This window comes from Rhinatrema bivittatum, chromosome 7 (assembly GCF_901001135.1).
Source record: "Rhinatrema bivittatum chromosome 7, aRhiBiv1.1, whole genome shotgun sequence".
Classification (NCBI taxonomy): Eukaryota; Metazoa; Chordata; class Amphibia; order Gymnophiona; family Rhinatrematidae; genus Rhinatrema; species Rhinatrema bivittatum.
The window spans coordinates 52,852,446-52,875,751 of NC_042621.1; the positions used below are offsets into that span (position 1 = coordinate 52,852,446).

General features: G+C 47.6%; 1 protein-coding gene across 2 annotated transcripts in view; it reads right to left on the bottom strand.

Annotated features, from left to right (window-relative positions):
• The window catches only part of UBA2 (ubiquitin like modifier activating enzyme 2), a 186,375-nt gene that overhangs the window by 94,982 nt on the left and 68,087 nt on the right, over positions 1-23,306 (bottom strand). For both annotated transcript variants that reach the window (XM_029608377.1, XM_029608378.1), the window contains 2 exons: positions 7,348-7,448; positions 378-499 (listed from right to left, as the gene is read on the bottom strand). In XM_029608377.1, coding sequence (XP_029464237.1) covers positions 378-499; positions 7,348-7,448 — 223 coding nt within the window. The remainder of the gene's footprint in view (positions 1-377; positions 500-7,347; positions 7,449-23,306) is intronic.

Below are 23,306 nucleotides of genomic sequence, written 5' to 3' on the forward strand. Positions count from 1 at the left end.
ACTCCATGGGAAAAAAAAAAAGAGACTGAAGAGGGACCTCGGGTGGACACGGGTATAGGGCATGCTCAGTGTGCCTAGTCAAAGTTTCTAGAAACTTTGACATAAGTTTTCCACATCGGGCTCCATCTCATGATGTCACCCATGTGTGAGGACTACCATCCTGTTTGTCCTCGGAGAAACAGAAGATACATGTTTGCTCATTAGACAAAAATATTCATTCTTAATGACCATGATAATAAACTACCACAAGATAGTTATTCATTTAATAAGAAGAGATAAATGTATTTACATTAGACAATAAGTTGTCACACTTTGGTGCTGTCACAACCCCAAGAAAAGACCCATAAAAGCTAAGTGCATGCATTTACTAATCTTACTTGAACAGATATTTCGCCCACACAATGCAGTGGATAGGTTCTGATGGAGTGTTGCGGATTGTACAGCCTGGGAACGTCTTCTGGGCCGGTTTGGGATGACACTCATAACATTCCGTTACTCCCTGTAGATTTGGGACATAAAAGAAATGTGTAGAATTCAAACTGCAATTGTTCCATCTCGGATTTTCAACCTAAATTATGGATTAAGTACATAAAGGAAAATTAGTTTCTTACCTGATAATTTTCGTTCCTGTAGTACCAAGGATCAGTCCAGGACACCTGGGTTGTGACTCCGCACCAGTAGATGGAGACAGACTAAAACTTGTGGGCGGAGCCATATATGCCCCTGTGCCAGTCACAGCCCCTCAGTCATACTTAATGTCAAAGTAGAAAATACCAAAAGGCAACCATAGCTAACCCTACAAACTTGTTATGCAAACGGCAAGAATTCCAACGCCCCCACAGGGACCAGACTCCCCAACCGGGAGAGCGAAGAAACAAGAGGTCAGCCTACGGAAAACAACGATGAGCGGACTCCCCGTTACTTTAGCGTAGCACTGCGGGCGGGATCCTGGACTGATCCTTGGTACTACAGGAACGAAAATTATCAGGTAAGAAACTAATTTTCCTTTCCCTGTACGTACCAGGATCAGTCCAGGACACCTGGGATGTACCAGAGCAAACTCACCGAGGGTGGGAAGCAGAGAGTCCCGCTCGGAGTACCCAATCCGCAAATCCCCCGGAATCGGTAGCTCGGCCATCCAACTGGTAAGGCCTGAGAAGGCATGCAACGACCGCCAGGCAGCCCGAGAAGGTATGCCACGACTTCTAGGGAGCCGCCCTGCCAATCCCTTCAGGCGACACCGGACAAGCTTCCGCCCAAGACTCAGCTTGAGATCGAGTGGAGTGAGACGCAGCTGGAGATCGAGTGGAGTGAGCCCGAAGACCTACGAGAAGTGGTTTTCCCCCGCACCAAGCACGCCGGACCAATGGCCTCCTTGAGCCAACGGGCGATCGTCGTGCAGGACACTGCGGCCCCGTTCTCGGGACCAGAGAACCAAACAAACAGATGATGTGTGACCGGAAACGGATTAGAGACCTCCAGAAAACGAAGGAGGGAACTCCGCACGGCAAGCTTCCGGAAACCCCTCGCCGTAGAAGCAGAGGACTCCCCGACCGCGAAAGCGGGCAGCTCTACCAACTGAATTACATGGAAAAAACGACACCACGTTCGGCCGAAAAGAAGAAACCGTCCGCAAGGAAAATTCCGGAATCGGAAATATGCAAAAAAAGGGAGCCCTACGGGACAAGGCCCGTAACTCCAAAAACCCGCCATGCCGAGGCAATCGCCACCAAGAACACCGTCCTGAACGCGAGATCTTTAGTCGCTGCGCGTTTCAAGGGCTCAAAACAGCGCCGCGCCTAAAGCGGAGAGCCCCAATTGAGGTTCCAAACCGGACAGGATAGACGCACTGGAGGACGAAGGTGCTTAGCTCCCCGAAGGAAACGGGATATATCCGGGTGAAGAGCCAGGGGTGATCCACGGACCGCACCTCACAAACAACCAAGCGCCACTACTTGGACCGCACCTCACAAACAACCAAGCGCCACTACTTGGAGCCATAGAACTGCACGCCAGACCCTTGGCCAGACCTGCCTGTAGGAACGCCAGAATGTCGAAGACGGAAGCCGCCGTGGGGAACACCCCACGCGGGACGCACCATTCCTCAAAAAACACCCAGACACGGACAGAAGCCAGGGACCGTCGACTGCCGCCTGGATCGTAGCAACGTGGTTACCACGGCATCTGAGTAACCTTTTCCCTGCAGCTGCCTCATTGCAAAAAACCATGCCGCGAGGCGGAAGTGAACCGCATCCGCCAAACAGACAGGGCCCTGATGGAGCAGACCCGCCCTTCCCTGGAGCCGACAGGGTATCATTACCGCGATCTGGACGAGGTCTGCGCACCATGGTCGATGCGGCCGGATCACGTTGGCCGGGTGCAACTCCATGCGCCGCAGAATCTCGCCGAACATCGGCCACGGGAAAAAGACGGACAGCAGAACAGCCGTCGGCCAGGGGAGTACCAACGCAGCGACGCCTTCTGCCTCCCGTTCTTAACGGCGACTGAAAACGCGGAGCCTTCGCGTTGTGCCCCGTGGACATCAGATCCATGTAAACACTTCGTCCGCCAGCTCCCACTCTCCGGGACCCAGGCGATGACTGCTGAGAAAAAAACCGCCTGAGCGGTGTCGACTCGTGCAAATCGAGAGGCTGTAACGTTGGAGAGAAGTAGCTCTGACCAGGTCAGCAAGCGCTGAGCCTCCTCCGCCACCTGTGGGCTCCTTGTCCCGCCCCGGCAGTTGATGTAGGCCACGGTGGTCACGTTGCCTGACAACACTCGGACCGCCTTACCCCGCACTAACGGTAGGAAGGCTTGCAGAGCCAGACGGACCGCTCCGGTCTCTAGTCTGTGAATAGACCACTGGGCTGGCGACCCCGAGTAGAGGCCTTGGACTGAGCTTCCTAGACAGACCGCTCCCCAACCGGAGAGACTGGCATCCGCGGTTACCACCGTCCAAGTTGGTCACCAGAAGAGACACATCCGAAGAACAGGCGACTGGAATCCGGCTACCAGCGCATGCTGGGGCTTGCGTGTCCTGCTAGTGGAAGCAGGAAGTGGAACTCCTCCGACACCGGCATCCAGCGGGATAGGAAGGACGACTGTACGGGTCGCAGATGCGCGAACTCCCGGGGAACCAGCGCTAGTGTTGAAGCCATAGAACCCAGGACCTTAAGGTAGTCGCAGACCCGCAGCCAGCGGAGAGACAATAAGCGCCTTAGTTGAGCTCGCCGTTAGCATCTCCGTTCGTGTGACAGGAACCGTGCCCTGCTTCGTGGCGAAAACGGCTCCCAGATATTCCAAGGTCAGCGTGGGTGTCCGATGACTCTTGTTGAAGGTGACCACCCCTCCTAGGGACTGCCAACAGTTGTAGGACCCTGGCCACAGTCAACCGACACTGATCCTCGGACGTCGCCCAAATCAACCAATCGTCCAGGTAAGGATGCCGCCCCCACGACCATCACCTTCGTGAATGTACGGGGCCCGTCGCAAGACCAACCGGGAGCGCACGAAACTGGGAATGCCGTCCTAGAACGCCGAACCTGAGGAAGCGCTGGAACGACGGCGGAATGCCTATGTGAAGATACTCATCCGAGACCTCTAGGGAGGCCAGAAAACCGCCGGGCCGGACCACGGCAATGACCGACCGAACCGCCTCCAGTGAGGAACGCGAAGGCATCGGTTTACCCCTTTGAGATCCAGAAGAGATCTGGACGTGCCGGCTGTCTTTGGGACGATGACGGAAACGGAGAAACGGTCCCCGCCGAGGTTGACCGGGACGGATGAGGTAGCCGCGTCTGTGCACATGGAGGACCCACTGGTCTGACGGTACGCCGGCCCATCTCTGAAAACTGACAGCAACCGCGCCCTGGCTGTGGGGACGGCGCGCTGGGGCTGCGGCGAGAGAGGGGCCGACCCCCTTTCATGGCGAAGCTTTGGTCCCGGCGATGCCGGGGCTCCCTCGCTTCCCCCGAAAAGACTGCTGCCGCAGGAGGAAGACCAATAAGACTGACCGGACGACCTATGAGGGCGCGACTTCCTGGAACAACAACAGCGGGACTTGGCCGAAAACGAAGACCGCGTCCTGGATCTGCCCTCGGGCAGCCTGAAAACCCTGTTGTCCCCCAGGGAAATCAGTCGTCCTCCAACAAGTGAGAGAGCGTACCCATAGTCTTCGCGACCTTCAGGCTCAAAGCCGGAGAATCCCACACTTGATAGAGCAGAGCTGTCACAGAGAGGCGAAGAGGAATGGAGCCCAGCCGAGAGCCCTCAGGCGGCGGGGCGATTCCCAACTCCTCCAGGCTGGCGGGAATCAGGGGCCAGCTCCTTCAATCTCGAGCCATCCCCTTCCGAAGCCTGTTACTGCCTCGCCGCCCCCTGCAGTGGCACGCCATGTCCCACAGCCCCCCTCGGAGGCGGGAAGGGCGCCCTGGAAATCTCCGGACCTGACGATTCAGACGTAGACCTCTCCCTCAGCCCCCCTCGGAGGAGGGGGGGGGGGGGGCCCCTTGGAAATGTCCGGATCCGAAGACTCAGAGGCAGGGTCCGTGCCCACTCTAGGCGGTACGGCCCGGAATGGACGTTTGGCTAGGAATCGCCCCACTGCGGTCCGCGGCCGAGGGCGTGTCTAGAGCAGCGGGATCGGCCTCGCAGGCCCCCCCGCCTAGCCATCCGGGCGCCTGTGGGCTGTGCGGGCCTTGCAGGCCCCATGCCTGGCCAAAAGAAAAACCCCGGGCACAGATCCTTCAGGTTTCGTCGTTTCTCCCCCAGCCGTCCCCCCACTGCCCCCGACGGCGAACCGACGGCGGAGCCGGACGTTGGGGGGGGGGAGAATGAGGAGAATCCCCGGAGCCTGCTGCGCTCGGTGTCGCGCTTGGCGCCGGCACCAAAATGGCCGACTTTCCCGCGAATGGCGCGCGAGCGGGCGGCGCAGAAATTATTTATTTATTTATTTTATTTTATTTTTTTTACTTTCTTGTCCCGCAGCAGACGGCAAACGGCTTGGGAAAGACCGCCGGACGGTCCCCTCACAACAGCGAGAGGCTGCCGCTGAACCAGCACCCCCCCCCGAAGCCAGGCCGCCGATCCCGTGCCCCCCCCCCCCGTGTCGCAGCCCGAGGACAGCTGAGGGTGAGGGAGGCGCGCGGCGCTGGAGCCGCAAGTCGATCAGGCCGACCTATGCGGCGGGAGAAGGGGGGGGGGGGGGGGGGGGGAGAGAGAGAAACAAAAACGCCGAATCAACCGCGCGAGAGGAAAAAGAAACCCCGGCGCTTGCGCCAAAACGAAAAACCGCTCCGGCTATCTTCCCCTTTTTTTTTTTTTTTTTTAAATTAAATTAAATTACCGGGAACTGTCCCTCGCAGCGGTCCAGCGTTTCGGCCGGGGTGAGTGAGCCGGGCTCGACCCCTAGCCCAGCCAGTGCTCCACCAGCGGGGATGGTCCCTACAGGACCTGAGAAGCCCCGGGGAGCCAACGACCCGACAGGACGAGCCACGAGACATGCCGACGCAACCGCGGGGAAACAGCGAGCAACGCGATTCACAAATAACGAACCGACCTCCCCCCTGCCAGCGGCGCCCCCCCCGGAGCGGCGACGCGAAGGAACGAAGAGCCGGAAAACAAGCAACAACTGATTTCCTTCATTTTTTTTTTTTTTTTTTTACAAAAAAACCCTGTCACTGACCACAGTCCTGGAGCCCTAATCCAGCAGGGGTGAGTGAACCGGGCTCCCCGGTGTCACCCCTGACGCTGCTACTGGTAAAGCCGGGTCCTCGACCCTAGCAGCGGCCTCAACCAGGGGGGGTAGTCCCCTCAGGACCTCACAACCCCCCTGGGAGGCAGGGCGGACGGGACGTCAGTGACAATTTAAAATGCAAAAAGTCAAAATTCAACAATTCCCAAATAAAAAACAACTATAGCCCAAACTGGCCTAAAACCAAGACAAAGAACCGACCCCGACGGAATACCAGAATCAGGTCAGGCAGGGCTGTGACTGGACCTGCACCATCTACTGGAGACAGAGTAAGACTGAGGGGGTGTGACTGGCACAGGGGCATATATGGCTCCGCCCACAAGTTTTAGTCTGTCTCCATCTACTGGTGCGGAGTCACAACCCAGGTGTCCTGGACTGATCCTGGTACGTACAGGGAACTATAATGTTTCCGACAGATCAGAAAATTCCATTCTTCTAGTTTGCTAGTTTAGCAAACCGACAGAAAATTTATCCATTAGTGTTACTAAATTTCTAAATTTCTAAGTTTCAAATGCTTATGGTATGGAAACGTACACACTTGCACACTACAGATATCAGAATCACACAGATACTCAAACATCTAATGTTACCTAGCAAAGGCTCTCTGGCAGTGGCATGTATTTATTTAAAAGAACATGTTACCTGCACACTTCACTGTTCGAGACAGGTTACAGCATACATTCATAATTCAACATCAGGACAGGTAGACAAAATAAAACCAGAAACATTACAAGCAAGCATCAACTAAAGTCACTCACTCTACTAAAAAGGATGTGTATTTGTTGTACATCGCCTAGTGGCCTTGGCTTTAGGCAATTAACAAATCCCAATAAAGATAAAGATGTGCCATTCTCATCAGAAGCTTAATAGAAACGCATGCTTGCTGACTTAATTCAAATACTTGCATAAAAAGAAAAGCTTTTAATTGCTTCCTAAAGGTCTGTGGGCATTCGATAGCCCTTAAGCTCTCTGGCAAAGAGTTCTACAACAGATAAGGCTCTGTCCCTAGTCTCTGCTAAGTGTGCTAATCATTTTAAGAGCACATCCAAACGCCGGTTGAGAGCGTAATACTCAAGAAGGATGACAGATTTTTTTTAAAACCATACTAAAACATAAAAGAACCTCATTAGAGATTTATGAATAACAATAGCAATTTTTAATGTCTCCACTGGGGGAGATGTGATCCTTGTATCTGGTGCCAATCAATACTGTGCCTCAACCCATATATAAACTAAACTATTCTGAATAACAAAACTTACTGCTAAATTCCCCCTACCAGAATCAAAGCCCTACTGGAAAGCCTAAAGTGTGGTAGCAGGCAGATCGAGATAAAAGTGAACTGCAGTAGTCAAGGCTTGCAATATTGTATGAAACACTTTGGGAAAAGGCAGATACACTACAGAAGAGACTCGCCCAGCCTAGGAGGAAGAGAGGACAACTGCTCATTGCAGGTGTGACCTCTGCTGGATCACAAAAACATTAAAAGGATGGAGTCCAAGGGGGCATATCTTTAGCAAGCAAGGGGTCCAAAAATGTCCAGAGGAGAGCAGAGACATACCAACTGTACTAAAAACAAACAGAAGATGCCACCCAACCTTTTTAATAACCGTTACTTGTCCAAGGTAGCCTGCAGTACCACTCTCTATAAGAGGGATATCGGCAGCTAGACACATCCGGTTTACGTGGTTACGAGCAACTACAAGAAAAAAAAAGTAATGAGAGAAAAGGTTAGAATGGGTATAGCAAAAAGTATTGAAAATATCAGACTTCCAGTAGAGTCTTTTCTCTACCAGTTTTGCTGTATCTATTTACTTATTGCTTTCTGTAGACCATCAATGGTGTGCTGCCTCCATCCCCTCCAAAAATATTGTCCTTATCTGTCTCATTGTATCCAAGATACACAATTTTGTAGACAAAATTGCTAATCCTTCACTAAATATTGCAATTAACATTTTGCATTCTAAAACATGCCCAAAATACATCAATTTTTCAAAGGAACAGATACTTAACCAAACTGGCTGGGTGTATCCCAAGGACTGGGATGAGACCCACTGTTCTACAGACACAGTTTTTAATTATGAAACACAAGTGCTACAAAATGCCATCTGCTAGCAATTTCACTGACTTTTAAACTCAACAACTTGCAGGTTGGTCCTGCTTCCATTTTCATCAAGTATAAAACTCTTCCATTCACAAAAGAGTCCCGGTCATGACAATTTTCTGCCTAAAGCTAACACATACAGATTTAAAATAGGGTTAGCAGTCTAGCCAACTGGTTAGAGCACTGTATTTGGAATCTGACAAATGGGCTCCTTCTTGCTGCATCACATGCAAGTTACTTATTCTCTCAAAACAAGACTGGAGGATCTTGTAGGCAGGCCTTGGACTTAAATGAATTATGGCATTTTGTATCAGGTCTACTACCAGTAGAATAGAAGAAATCACATCTACTAGTTATAAGACAAATCAGTTTAATATTAATTATACTCTAATTGATTTATAAGGTACTGCAATATTGTAAGAGCCTCTCTGTGTTCTATTATTAGGCCCTTATTTTCTATTCTTGTAGAGTTCTGAATTTACTGTTTTAATTTATATTCATTTTAGCTTTGTGCTTTATTTGATTTCATTTTATGTATATTATTTATATTTCATTTATCATCTTGTTATCCATCTTGGGCATTTCCTTTGGAAAAGCAGTTTAGATGTGCAATGAGAAATTACTACTTACCTGATAATTTCCTTTTCTTTAGGACAGTCTGATGAATCCAGAACTAGTGGATAATGCACCTCTTCCAGCAGATGGCGACGGAGCAAACTGACATCACCTCTGACATATACCTCTGCAGTGACATTAGCCTGCCAGTATTCTCTTCAAAAGTCAACTGTGGACAAATTAACAAAAAAAAACTTGATTAAAAGCAGATAACCATGTCAATAGTCAACAAGAAACACTGAGCTCGGGCAAAAACCATATTAACACCAGTCTAGGGACTGAACTAACACTTATCAGTAATCCCTGTAACACATAGTCACACAAAGGACCATAGTGCAAGCATTCGACAGCCAAGGGATGGAAGCTAGATTCATCTGATTGTCCTAAAGAAAAGGAAATTATCAGGTAAATAGTAATTTCTCATTTCTTAGCATCCAATCAGATGAATCCAGAACAAGTGGGTTGTACCCAAACTACTCCCGAATAGGGCGGGAGGCTGCCTGTGGTCCTGTCAAAACCACACGTGAAAAGGCTGTGTTCTCCCAGGCTTGCACATCCAGATGATAATACCTGGAAAAGGTGTGTAAGGAAAACCATATCACAGCTCGGCAAATTTCGATAAGAGACAGCAATCTAACTTCCGCCCATGACACTGCCTGAGCCCTAGTGAGATGAGCCCTAACCTGGCTAGGTAATGGCTTGCCAGCATCAACATATGCTGCCGTGACTACCTCCTTAATTCAGTGAGCTATTGTAGTCAGCAAGGCCAGCTCTCCTTGTTTAGTACCGCCATGAAAGACAAACAGGCGATCCATTTTCCATAAAGGCTCAGTAACTTCCAGATAACGGACGATATGTCTCTTGACCTTGAAGGGTCGCAACAGACTATACTCCTCTACATCTCTCTCCCTGTCCAGAGATGATAGGGATATGGACTAATTTAAGTGAAACTCAGTGACCACCTTCGGTAAAAAAGGAAGCAGCAGCATGCAGCTGTATTGCCCCTGGTCACCCGGAGGAATGGCTCCCGGCAAGACACAGCCTGCAGCTTGGAAACTCTCCACGCAGAACAAATTACCATTTTCAAGGTCTGTAACTGCAAGGACAAGTTATGCATTGGTCTAAACATAGGACCTGCTAAGAAATCTAAGTCTAAGTTAAGACTCCATAAGAGTACTGGAACTGCAAGGGAGGATGAAGATGTTTTAGGAAACTGGCCACATCAGGATGAGCCCACAAGGAACCACCATTTACCTGGCCCCTGAAACAGGCGAGAGCAGCTACTTGTATCTTTAAGGAATTAAGGGCCAAACCATCCTGCAAAAATTCCATAATGAGTGGGATCTTGGCCGAATGAGGAACAGTACCTCAATGCTCACACCAGACCTCAAATACTCGCCAAACCCACATACAGGCCAAGGAAAAGAACTTTGTAGCTCTAAGCGATATGTACCAGTACATGATTTCCGGTATATAAAAGCCTTTAAATAAATAAATAAATAAATAAATAAGCAAAGTGGAAATCACTGCCACAGAGTATCCATGTTTCAGCAAGTGAGCCCTCTCGAGGGCCATACCATAAGACAAAACAGAGTCGGATCTTCGTGACGAAGCGGATCCTGCCTTAACAGGTTCCTGTGTGCTGGAAGTCGAAGGAGTGAGTCCTCCCGGAGCCGCCGCAAATCTACATACCACGGCCTCCTGGGTCAATCTGGATCAACCAAGAGCACCATCCCTCTGTGGCACTCTATCCTTCAGATCAATCTGCCCAACATGGGCCACGGAGGAAAGGCATACAGCAACTTTGGATCTCTCCTGCGACTGAGGAATCGCGGAACTTTCATATTTCGAGAAGTCACCAGCAGGTCTACAAATGGGGTACCCCAGTGATCCAGAATCAGCTGAAAAGCCTCATCAGACAATACCCATTCATCTGGAGATGCATTTCTGCCCATTCCAAAAGCTAATCTATTTTTAGCAACACTTGCTGAATCTTGGTTCCTCCCTGTCAATTGATGTAAGCCACGGTCGTTGCATTGTCAGACATTATCCAGACCAACCAAGCCTGCAGCCTTCGCCAAACTGCAAACATGCCAATTGGACTGCCCAGGTTTCCAGCTGATTGATATTCCAGACAGATTTCTCTGCATTCCAGCTCCCTTGCACCGTCAGCTTCTGACAGTAAGCACCTGAACCAAGGAACATAAGAACATAAGAACATAAGAAAATGCCATACTGGGTCAGACCAAGGGTCCATCAAGCCCAGCATCCTGTTTCCAACAGTGGCCAATCCAGGCCATAAGAACCTGGCAAGTACCCAAAAACTAAGGAGGCTCGCATCTGTGGTCAGTACTATCCAGTCCGGTGGTGCTAGGAAGATGATCTGCCTGCAGCCACCACTGCAGTTGGGAGTAGACTTCCATCGGCAAAAGGAGCCGAATTGAATAGTCCTGAGTCTTCGGGTTTCACTGAGACAGTAGGGAGTGCTGAAGAGGATGAATTTGCGCCCTCGCTCATGGGACCACTTCCAGGGTCACGGCCATTAAGCCAAGTACCTGCAGCTAAGACCATACGGTCGGGCACAGAGTGTTCACAGCAGACATAGCTGTGTCAGCAACTTCTGAATTCGAACTTCTGGCAGGAAAACCGTGCCCCACATTGCGTCGAGCCAAACCCCAAGGTATTCCAACGACTGAGCAGGCTGAAGACTGTTCTTAAGAACATAAGAACATGCCATACTGGGTCAGACAAGGATCCATCAAGCCCAACATCCTGTTTCCAACAGTGGCCAATCCAGGCCATAAGAACCTGGCAAGTACCCAAAACTAAGTCTATTCCATGTTTCTGTTGCTAGTAATAGCAGTGGCTATTTTCTAAGTCAACTTAATTAATAACAGATAATGGACTTCTCCTCCAAGAACTTATCCAAACCTTTTTTAAATACAGCTATACTAACTGCACTAACCACATCCTCTGGCAACAAATTTGAGTTTAATTGTGCGTTGAATGAAAAAGAACTTTCTCCGATTAGTTTTAAATGTGCCACATGCTAACTTCATGGAGTGCCCCCTAGTCTATTATCTGAAAGAGTAAATAATCTATTCACATCTACCCATTCTAGACCTCTCATGATTTCAAACACCTCTATCATATCCCCCCTCTTCTCAAAGCTGAAAAGTCCTAACCTCTTTAGTCTTTCCTCATAGGGGAGCTGTTCCATTCCCCTTATCATTTTGGTCACCCTTCTCTGTATCTTCTCCATCGCAATTATATCTTTTTTGAGATGCGGCAACCAGAACTGTACACAGTATTCAAGGTGCGGTCTCACCATGGAGCGATACAGAGGCATTATAACATTTTCCGTTTTATTCACCATTCCCTTTCTAATAATTCCCAACATTCTGTTTGCTTTTTTGACTGCCGCAGCACACTGAACCGATGATTTCAATGTGTTATCCACTATGACGCCTAGATCTCTTTCTTGGGTGGTAGCACCTAATATGGAACCTAACATTTTGTAACTATAGCATGGGTTATTTTTCCCTATATGCATCATCTTGCACTTATCCACCCAGCCAAGCTCCTGCAACAGGGAGATTACTTTGCTAGTCACACTGCAGCACTCTTCCAATGAATTTGCTTGAATCAGCCAGTCGTCTAAATATTGGTGTACGAGGATCCCATCCTGTCAATTCTGCCACCACAACCATTACCTTAGCAAAGGTCCTGGGGCGACGGCCAGCCCAAATGGCAGGGCCTGAACTGATAATGGCATCCCTGAACTGTGAACTGCAGAAAAGGTTGACGCTCTAGTTGGATGGGAATATGAAGATACGCCTCAGACAGATCAAAGAGGTCAGAAATTCCCCCGACTGTATGGCCATTATTACTGAGTGCAATGTTTCCATCCAAAAATGCGTCACCTGCTGATGATGGTTGACACCTTTGAGACCAAACAAAGAGAAGCAGAAGACAGTCTCGTATTGAAGAATGCAACAAAAGTAGGATGAGACCAATCGTATGATATATGTCTTTATTTAGCACAATATTGAATAAAATACTCTTGCTCAACTCTGGCCGAGTTTCTCCTTAATAAGGACTGCATCAGGGGCTCTTAAAATCTCCTTCATATGTCTCAACCATGAATTACAGTGATCTTCGCTTACATTGTTAAGGTTGAGGATGCTGTGCTTTAGCTTATTTTGTCCTTTTCTCAGACACATAAAAATTGAGATACCTAACAAAGTGCTCCCTTTTTACTGACATACAGAGCGACGATGTTTCAGTTTCACAGAAAATATGTCTTTCAGTTCAACAAATTATTCCTTATGCTGTAACTTTATCCTAGAACAGGGATGGGCAATTCCAGTCCTCGAGGGCCGCAAACCGGTCGGGTTTTCAGGATATCCCTAATGAATATGCACGAGAGAGATTTGTATGCACTCTGCCTCAGTCATATGTAAATCTTTTTCATGCATATTCATTAGGGATATCCTGAAAACCCAACCGGTTTGCAGCCCTTGAGGACCGGAATTGCCCACCCCTGTCCTAGAATCACCTCCGGAGACCCCCTGATGCAGCCTCTTATTAAGGTGAAACTCGGCCAGAGTTGGGAAAGAGTATTTTATTCCATATTGTGCTAAATAAAGACATATTATACAATTGATCTCATCCTACTTTTTTGACACCTTTGATATCCAGGATGGGACAAAAGGAGTCTTCCTCCTTGGGCACAATGAAATAAATGGAATAACTGACGCGGATTTTCTTGAGATGGGGGTACTGGAACCACAGCCGTCAGACTGAGGAGCCTTGCCAATGTAGGTTATACTGCCTGCTTCTTCTATGGTGAGTGGCAGGGAGATACCATGAACACGTCCTGAGGAACACTGTGAAACTCCAGCGCATATCCTTCTCGTATCACCTCCAGGATCCATTGATCCGATGTGATCTTGACCCACCTCTGATAAGAGAGAGAGAGGCGTCTCAGTTTCCTGTTCCCAGGGGTGGGTCAGCAAACCTTCATTGTGAGGGTCAGGAGGTTCCACTACCCAAACCCACGCCCATTCTTGGCCGTCTGGTATGAGAGGACTGAGACCTACCAAAAGGTTTGAGTCCTCTGAAGGGTCGTTCCTCTATAGGGATGAAAACGCCTGAATCATCTAGTATGACCTCTCATGTTAAAAGAGCTGGCATCTGCTTCTTATCCTCTGGTAAACGAGGAACTGGAGGTTCGCCCCACTTACTGGCCAGTTTCTCTAACTTGCTCCCAATTAAGAGCAAACCTTTAAAGGACAATTTGGTGAGATTATCCTTGGAGGTCACATCAGCCAACCAATTTCTCAGCTGTAACTGACGCCTGGCCGCTACTATGGAAGCCACTCCTTTGGCTGAAGAGCGGACAAATCACAGCCCGCATCTGCCAAAAAAGCAGCAGTTGGCTCCATAACTGCCCTGGAGATCACTCAAGGAGATCTCCTGGGAGAGAAGCAAACAAGAACGAGCCACCAGGGAACAACAAAAAGCGATCAGCAAGGTCGCTGCCACTGCATCAAATGCTTGCTTACGGATAGTCTCAATCCTTCTATCATACGCACCCTTCAAGGCTGCTCCTCCTTCCACGGGAATAGTGGTCTGCCTGGAGACTGCACACACAAGCAGCTACCTTTGGAAAACGTAAAATTACTCTTGCCACTGGATCCAGAGGGTACAGGCCTTCCAAAACCTGAAATTACCCGAAATTAGCCTCTGGGGCACCCTACCCAAGATCAATTCTTGAATGACCTCCATCTCTTTGCCTCAGCCACGTCTGCCGCAGGAACTCCAAGCATTTTCAAGGTCTGGGAAATCAGAACTGGCAGTTCATCTCTTATGAAAGAACCATAGCATATTTCTATATGGTTCTAATCCTGGAGGAATTTCACCATCCTCAAAAGAGTCAGGATCGGCATCATCATCCATGCCATCCGGACCTCCATCGGGAAGTACCGCTGCCGCACTAGGAGTACACCAGCGCTCAACAGTAGGTCCGGCAAGGAGCCTATCTGCGAATCTTTCGTCTCCCTCCGACGCTTATTTTTTTTAATTTTTTTTGTTTAAACATTTACCTGAGCTCAACTTACCTGGCTGAGCACAGAGATGGTCTCTGGCTGCAGGGGGTGAGGGCAGATGCCGTCACCACTGCGCATAGCTTCCTGTACCCGCTGCTTTTCAGCCACTTAAGCAGCTAAGTCTACACCGGCTGAAAAATCAGCTACTGGACCAAGGCACTCATATGAGGGACTACAGAAATCACCTCAGGAATTTTCAACTGGGAGAGGGACCTTTTGGTATTACCACAGGAGAGCATGGCGAATGTAATATCTGTTATGATTTGTGGGTATGTGGATCCTTGGCCCGAGATGCGAGTTGTTGCCACCTGTGGGGAGGAGCCCCACAGGTCCACATCATCGGGAGGAGAGGTCATGCACAGCGGGGAGCTCTGGGCGAAGCTATGGAGAGATCCCGAGGAGCCAGGAGAATACACCAGTAGGGAGGCAGGCTGGAGACAATACCCAGGCAGAGACCCCGAAGGGAAGGCGCCAGACAGGCCGCAGAGCAGGAGGCGCGAGACTGGCCGTGCAGGAGGTACTCCGGAGAGGCAACCCCAATGGGCAGAGCTGCGCAGGGTAGAGGGTGTTGATGTAATGACGTAGGCCAACCCGCAGAGCAGGGAAGCCAGAGTCAGGTCTCCACTGATGTTGTATGCACAGCCCTGAGGAGCAGGAAGCTCTGACAGTTTCTGTGTAACACGGACGCACTGTCCCGAGGAGGGCTGGCAGTCTCAGTATAGCATGTAGCCGTGACCCCGAGGAGGAATTGACAGTCACAGTGTAGCACGAGAACACTGCCCCGAGGAATGGAGAAGTAATGACAGTCTTGTACAGCACGTAAGCACAACCCTGATGAGCGGGGAAGCCCTGAGGTAGAACTCCTGAGTTGAAGAGGTGTTCCAGGGGCAGCCCTGAGGAGCGGGGAACCTTGCAGGGTAGGATCCAGGAGGCGCAGGCCAGCCTGAGGAGCGGGGAAGGCCAGGAGAACAAGTCCCCGTAGAGTGCGCACACTGGCCCCCAAGGAGCGGGTACCAGACAGGGTCCATGTCCAAGGAGTCCGATAGCGTAGCCACAGGAACACAAAGGCAGGAGTTGTAGAAATGTATGGAACTTGTTGCCAAGTCGGCTAGCTGGGGGCAAAGGTGGAGCTTAAGTACCCAGATGCAATGACATCATCAATCAGAGATGCCCCCGAGGTTCCTGAAGAGGCTTCAAAGGAGGGCCCGGTGCCATGCGCGCCTGGGAAAGCCCAAAGTTGACGTAGGTGATGGCGGCGTCCAGGCCGCCATGAGAAGTCCCAGGGAAAGCGGTGGTGGAGACTGGTGCAGGAAGTAAGAAAACGTGGTCATAGCCATCTGTGACAAACGGGCATAACAATATCCTTAATTCTCCTTTTTCAAAATGAAGCAATCCCCAGAAGGGAGATGCAAGTCCATCACCTGCTGGAGACAGAGAATACTGTCAGGCTGTTGTCGCTGCAGGGATATATATACTGTCATCAGTTTGCTCATCTCCATCTGCTGGTAGAGGTGCATAACCCACTTGTTCTGGAGTCATCTGACTGGAAGCTAATAAAATAAAAATCTGTTATAAAAGTCAAGCAATCTAAAACTCTGCAACATCCTGCTACATGTGATTTATTTTTAAATGCTATTTTTTTAATGACTGTTTATTACATCAGAGGAGAACATTACAACAAGATGTACACATAGAACAGCATAGGTATAGAAATAACAAGATTGTATTAATAAATTGAATTCACTATCACCACCTATGTAGCTTTCAGACATTGTAAAACTAAAGTAATATGCACCTCTGTGACTTTATTTAAAAATCCCCCCCTCGCAATCATACATAACATCCACTGTACTACTGCTTATACGATCTCCAGCTGTACTACATTTAATCCAAAGTCAAACAAGTTGACTACTATTCATAGAGCCTGCTGCAGCATGACATTCTCCAGCAACAATATAATCCCAACCAATGTACTGGTATGTACTATAAAGCACCCTATTACCGACAAAACTTTTGTTAGACCCTCTAGTCTCGAGTGGACATTAATCAATCCGACTCGATTATGATAAGGGGTCTCATTACTTTAAATGAAAATCACATATATATTTTATATTTTGTTTTTGTTTTCAAATTTTCAAATCTTCCTTAAAAACAGTCTCGGCACCAACATTTATGGGACAAATCTCCCAGCCAGTAGAACAGATGGCTAATGTTTTGCAGTTAAGAATATTTATCAACGATGAACAGGTCCCGAGAGTCCCGACAAAAGTTTTGTCGGTAATAGGGTGCTTTATAGTACATACCAGTACATTGGTTGGGATTATATAGTTGTTTACAAAGTTGTGTACTGGAATACACGATTGGTGTAAGTGGGTGTCTGTGTGATTGATTCCCCAGCAACAGACATGAGATCATCAACACCTTTGAGACCATTTTAATTTGCAATACTCAAGAGTACATTGGGTTTCAATTGGCAAATTTGTAATACAAGGCTTCAGAAGGGAAATACATTTTTTTTTTTTTTTATCTTCAGTCCCTTTTGGCATACCAGTTTCTCTAGCTGAGAAATCAACACTAAACTTTGCCACAGATCTATAATGGGCCCTTTTCCTCTATGCATTTGAGTATACTTTTCCTAACTACCATTAAGGTCAAGTTAATTAGCACTTATTGTTCTAATATATATTATCTTCCATCATACTTAAACCCAACAATGCTCTAGCCATCACAAGGCACACTCACTTTAAAAATTCTCCATATTTCCCCAAAAACTTCCTGCCAAAAAACACTATCTTGCTACAACAGTAGAAATTATGAATAAACATATAACCTTTATCAGTCTTACATTTGGTAAAAATAATCCAATTCCATAAATCTTATTATATAAATCCTCCTTTGGTTCATATAAGCAGAGTGGAGGATCATTAATTTCATCTCTCCAATATGCATATCCACTGCAACTAGATGTGCCTATATATAACGGGAGGTAATATCCTCTACCATCATTTCAACTGGCAGTTAGCCACCTAGACCAGCAATTCTTAACCTTTCATGAATATTGGAGAAATTACTTACCTGATAAATTTGTTTTCCTTAGGGTAAACAGATGGACTCAGGACTCAGGTTATGCTCCCTTGCCAGCAGATGAAGACAGAGTTAGATTTCAAAGCTGACGTCACCCTACATATACCCCCCTGCAGTAACCTCAGCCCTCCAGTATTCTCTTCAAAAGCCACTGTGGACCTAATAGTGAAAAAGCTTGATTAAAAATATGATTAACAGATAAACGTAACTATACTCAACCAATCATAAATACTGAACCCCAGTAAGAATATAGGTGCCCTGATCTAGGGACTAGATGAATCTTACCGTAATCTCTTGGATTCGATATCCACTCTACGTGTGAATCCTTGCCACTGTTCTTGGGCAGCCGAGGGCGGGATGCTGAGTCCATCTGTCTGTACTAAGGAAAATGAAATTATCAGGTAAGTAATTTTTCAGTTTCCAAGCGTGTAGCCAGATGGACTCAGGACCAATGGGATGTACAAAATCTACGCCCAATCGGGGCGGGAGGCTGCCCGCAGCCCAGTTAACATCGCCCTTGAAAAGGCTGCGTCCTCGCGGGCCTGAATGCCCAGGCAATAGAACCTGGAGGTGTGTAAGAAGGACCATGTCGCTGCTCGGGAGGTATCGACGGGAGACAGCAATCTAACTTCTGCCCATTAGACTGCCTGAGCCCTAGTGGAATGAGCTTTAACCTGAGAAGGTAATGGCTTTCCTGCCTCCATATAGGCTCGCATGACCACCTCCATAATCCAGTGGGCTATGGTAGCCCATGAAGCTGGTTCGCCCTGCTTCCTTCCACTGTGAAGGACAAACAGGTGGTCCTGTCTTTCAGACCGGTTCTGAAACTTCCAGATACCGCACCAAAAGTCTACTGACATTCAAATGACGGAAGAGGTGGTATTCCTCCGTGTCCTTGTGCTTATCTAAGGATGGCAATGAAAAGGACTGATTCAAATGAACAGACTTCCTTGGGCAAGAAGGATGGAACAGCACGAAGCTGTAACATTCCTGGAGTCATCCGGTACGACAATGCCTGCAGTTCAGAGATGTAACGTGCCGAGCATATAGCCATCAGGAACACAGTTTTCAAGGTTATTAAGCGCAAGAAAAGACTGTGCAGCGGCCAAAAGGAGGGCCCTGCCAAAAATTCCAATATACTAGATTAAGATTCCACAAGGGAAGCAGCCACCGTAAGGGTGGTTGAAGGTGCTTTACTCCTTTCAGAAAATGGGCCACGTCCGAATGAGCCAACGGGGGGTACTGTTCACCTTGCCCCTGAAACAGGAGAGAGCCGCTTCCTGCACCTTCAAGGCGTTAAGGGCTAAACCTTTATTCAAGCCATCCTGCAAAAATTACAGAATGAAGTGGGATTTTGACTGCCCGAGGGGGGACACTGCGTTCCTCACACCAGGCCTCAAATACTCTCCAGACCTGCACATACTCTAGGGACATAGAGAACTTCCGAGCACGGAGTAAGGTGGCAATTACCGCCGCAGAATATCCTCAGTTCATCAGACAAGCCCTCTCAAGGAGTCAGATCCTCAGTTCATCAGACAAGCCCTCTCAAGGAGTCAGATCCTTGTGAAGGATCGGTCCCTGCTGTAGCAAGTCCCTGTGCGGTGGGAGGCACAGGGGGTCTCCACCAGGAATCTCTGCATGTCCGCATACCATGGACACCTGGGCCAATCTGGAGCTACTAGTAGGACTAATGCATTGTGGTGCTAGATTCTGCAAATGACCCTGCCCAGCACAGGCCATGGAGGGAAGGCATATAGCAACTCTTCTTCTGGCCAGGTCTGAACGAGAGCGTCGAGCCCCAGGGACCATGGATCTCTTCTGTGAGAAAAGAATCGGAGAACTTTGCTTTGTGAGATGTGGCCAGAAGGTCGATGGCTGGGAGGCCCCAGCGATTTATCAGCAGTCGAAAGGGTTTGGCAGACAACATCCACTCTCCTGGATACAGACTCTCCCTGCTTAGAAAGTCTGCACTGACGTTGTCTTTTCCTGTGATGTGGGAGGCAGAGATCTGTAGATGTATTTCCGCACATTCCATAAGGTGATCTATCTCCTGTGACACTTGCTGGCTCTTGGTTCCATCCTGGCGGTTGATGTAGACTGCCATCATTGCGTTGTCCAACATCTCGCTGACCGCTCGACCCTGGAGCCTGTGGCTGAACTGTAGACACGCCAATCTGACTGCAGGGCTTCCAGGCAGTTTATGTTCCAGAGTGCCTCTTCTTCAGTCCAACGTCCCTGGGCTGACAGTGAGCTCCCCAGCCCCAGACACTCATGTCTGTCATGAGGACCAGCCAGTTTAGTGAGGACAGGGGCACACCCCTGCTCAGATGAGCTTCCTGCAGCCACTGCAGCTGAGAGCATTTGCCCATTGGCAAGTGGAGGCGAATCGAATAGTCTTGACATTGCAGGTTCCCAAGTGACAGCAGTGACCATTGAAGTGGTCACATGTGTGCCCCTGCCCACGGCACCACTTCCAGGGTTGCCACCATTGAACAGAGAACATAAGAAATTGCCATGCTGGATCAGACCAAGGGTCCATCAAGCCCAGCATCCTGTTTCCAACAGTAGCCAAACCAGGCCACAAAAGAACCTGGCAATTACCCAAACACTAAGAAGATCCCATGCTACTGATGCAATTAATAGCAGTGGTGATTCCCTAAGTAAACTTGATTAATAGCAGTTAATGGACTTCTCCTCCAAGAACTTATCCAAACCTTTTTTGAACCCAGCTACACTAACTGCACTAACCACATCCTCTGGCAACAAATTCCAGAGATTAATTGTGCGTTGAGTGAAAAGGAATTCTCTCTGATTAGTCTTAAATGTGCTACTTGCTAACTTCATGGAATGCCCCCTAGTCCTTCTATTATTTGAAAATGTAAATAACCAATTCACATCTACTTGTTCAAGACCTCTCATGATCTTAAAGACCTCTATCATATCCCCCCTCAGCCCTCTCTTCTTCAAGCTGAACAGTCCTAACCTCTTCAGCCTTTCCTCATAGGGAAGCTGTTCCATCGCCTTTATCATTTTGGTTGCCTTCTTTGTACCTTCTCTATCGCAACTATATCTTTTTTGAGATGCGGCGACCAGAACTGTACACAGTATTCAAGGTGTGGTCTCACCATGGAGCGATACAGAGGCATTATGACATTTTCCATTTTATTAATCATTCCCTTCCTAATAATTCCTAACATTGTTTGCTTTTTTGACTGCTGCAGCACACTGAGCCGACGATTTTGAAGTATTATCCACTATGATGCCTAGATCTGTTTCCTGGGTGGTAGCTCCTAATATGGAACCTAACATCGTGTAACTACATCAAGGGTTATTTTCCCCTTGCACTTGTCCACATTAAATTTCATCTGCCATTTGGATGCCCAATCTTCCAGTCTTGCAAGGTCATCCTGTAATGTATCACAATCCGCTTGTGATTTAACTACTCTGAATAATTTTGTATGATCCGCAAATTTGATAACCTCACTCATCGTATATATATATTGAAAAGCACCAGTCCAAGTACAGATCCCTGAGGCACTCCACTGTTTACCCTTTTCCACTGAGAAAACTGACCATTTAATCCTACTCTCTGTTTCCTGTCTTTTAACCAGTTTGTAATCCACGAAAGGACATCGCCTCCTATCCCATGACTTTTTAGTTTTCTTAGAAGCCTCTCATGAAGGACTTTGTCAAACGCCTTCTGAAAATCCAAATACACTACATCTACTGGTTCACCTTTATCCACATGTTTATTAACCCCTTCAAAAAAATGAAGCAGATTTGTTAAGCAAGACTTCCCTTGGATAAATCTATGTTGGCTGTGTTCCATTAAACCATATTTTTCTATATACTCTACGATTTTGAATTTGAGAATAGTTTCCACTATTTTTCCTTATACTGAAGTCAGGCTCACTGGTCTATAGTTACCCGGATTGCCCCTGGAGCCCTTTTTAAATATTGGGGTTACATTGGCCATCCTCCAGTCTTCAGGTACAATGGATGATTTTATTGATAGGTTACAAATTTTAACTAATAGATCAGAAATTTCATTTTTGAGTTCCTTCGGTACCCTAGAACCCTAGTTCCACACCGTCGGGCGTATTGTGCTCATCAACTGACGCACTTGGGACATCAACTTTTTTATCCGCTGGTCAGAAGGAAGACCTTGCCCTGCTTGGACTCCCAGATATTCTAAGGACTGGGAAGGCTTGAGACTGCTCTAATCCAGGTTTACTATCCAATCGAGTTCCTGAAGCAAGGTGATCACCCTTTTTTTTTTTTTTTTAATTTTTTATTTCTCAAATTTTTTCACAATGAAAATACGGTAACATAATGGGACAACAAGGCTACACACCTTTCTTCATTTTGAAACATACAATATGCAACAAAGGAAATTATACCTTAATATAGGAAATTTGGGGGCAAGTAGAAACAAAAGGAGCAAATAGATTGCAATAAAAGAATACTAGGAAAATGATAGGAAGGTACCCCTTTTTTTTTTTTTGCCAATTACACTTCTGGAGTAATATTAGGATGTCCTACCAAGAAATCTCGCAGTTGTTTAGGGTCAAAGAAGATATAATTATTACTTTGGTACCGAACGCAGCCTTTACAGGGAAATTTTAATACAAAACGGGCCCCCATACTTGTGACCCTTTCTTTTAAGGCAAGGAATTCCTTCCTGCGTAGCTGTGTTGATCTAGTAAGATCATGGTACACCCAAATCTTTGCTCCATAAAATAGAGCTTGTCTGTTTCGCAAAAACAATTTCAAAACATGATTACGCTCAGATAGGAACGCAAAAGATATTAGCATTGATTTCCTTTCCTTTATTTCAGTTTCTATCGAGAGTTCCAATACTTGGGATATATCCAACGATGATAACTCTTCTCTCTCTGCCTGAGTTGTCACTCCTGGGAGATAGTAAGCTTTTGTACAAACTGGAAGAGCCGCCTCTGGAAGCTTTAGTATTTCTTTCAGATATGTTTTAAATAACTCAACAGGTGATATCACTCTGATCACTGGAAAGTTTAGTACACGCAAATTTAGTAATTTTGAGTTATTTTCAAGTTTCTCTATTTTCCTCTCCATAGCCATTTCAGATATTATAAAGTTTTTCTGCAAAGTTTCCATTTTTTGCAGGCGTTCCTCGTGGCTCTGCAGTTTCCCTTCAAAACTTTTAACAGTTTCTTTATTCTCTTTAATCTGATTTTTGAGTTCAAAATTCGACTGTGCAATAGACTTTAATGCAGAATCAATGGCTTTTAAGGCGTACCATACCTTTCCAAGGGTTACGTCCTCAGGCAGTCCCAGATTAACACTAACCTCTGTGGTTTCCTGTCGAGGTCCCTCCTGCACTCCAGAAGTTGCTGTTTGTTGTTTTCCTGGATTCCCCTCAGGGATAGTGTCTAATTCTCCAGTTATCACCTCAAGTGTACCGCCGGGTTCTATACCTCTCGGGGCAGTAGTATCCACATCTACACCCCGGGTAATCACCTGTGCTCCGCCCGAGGCCTCGGAGTAAACACCGCCTCGGGTCAGGTCCGGGAAGGAAAGAACACTCTGCGCAGGAGGTGTTGGCCGTAACGGCTCGCCAGGGCTCAGTGTAACATCCAGGGTCAGGGGGGAGTACGCATGCTCCTCC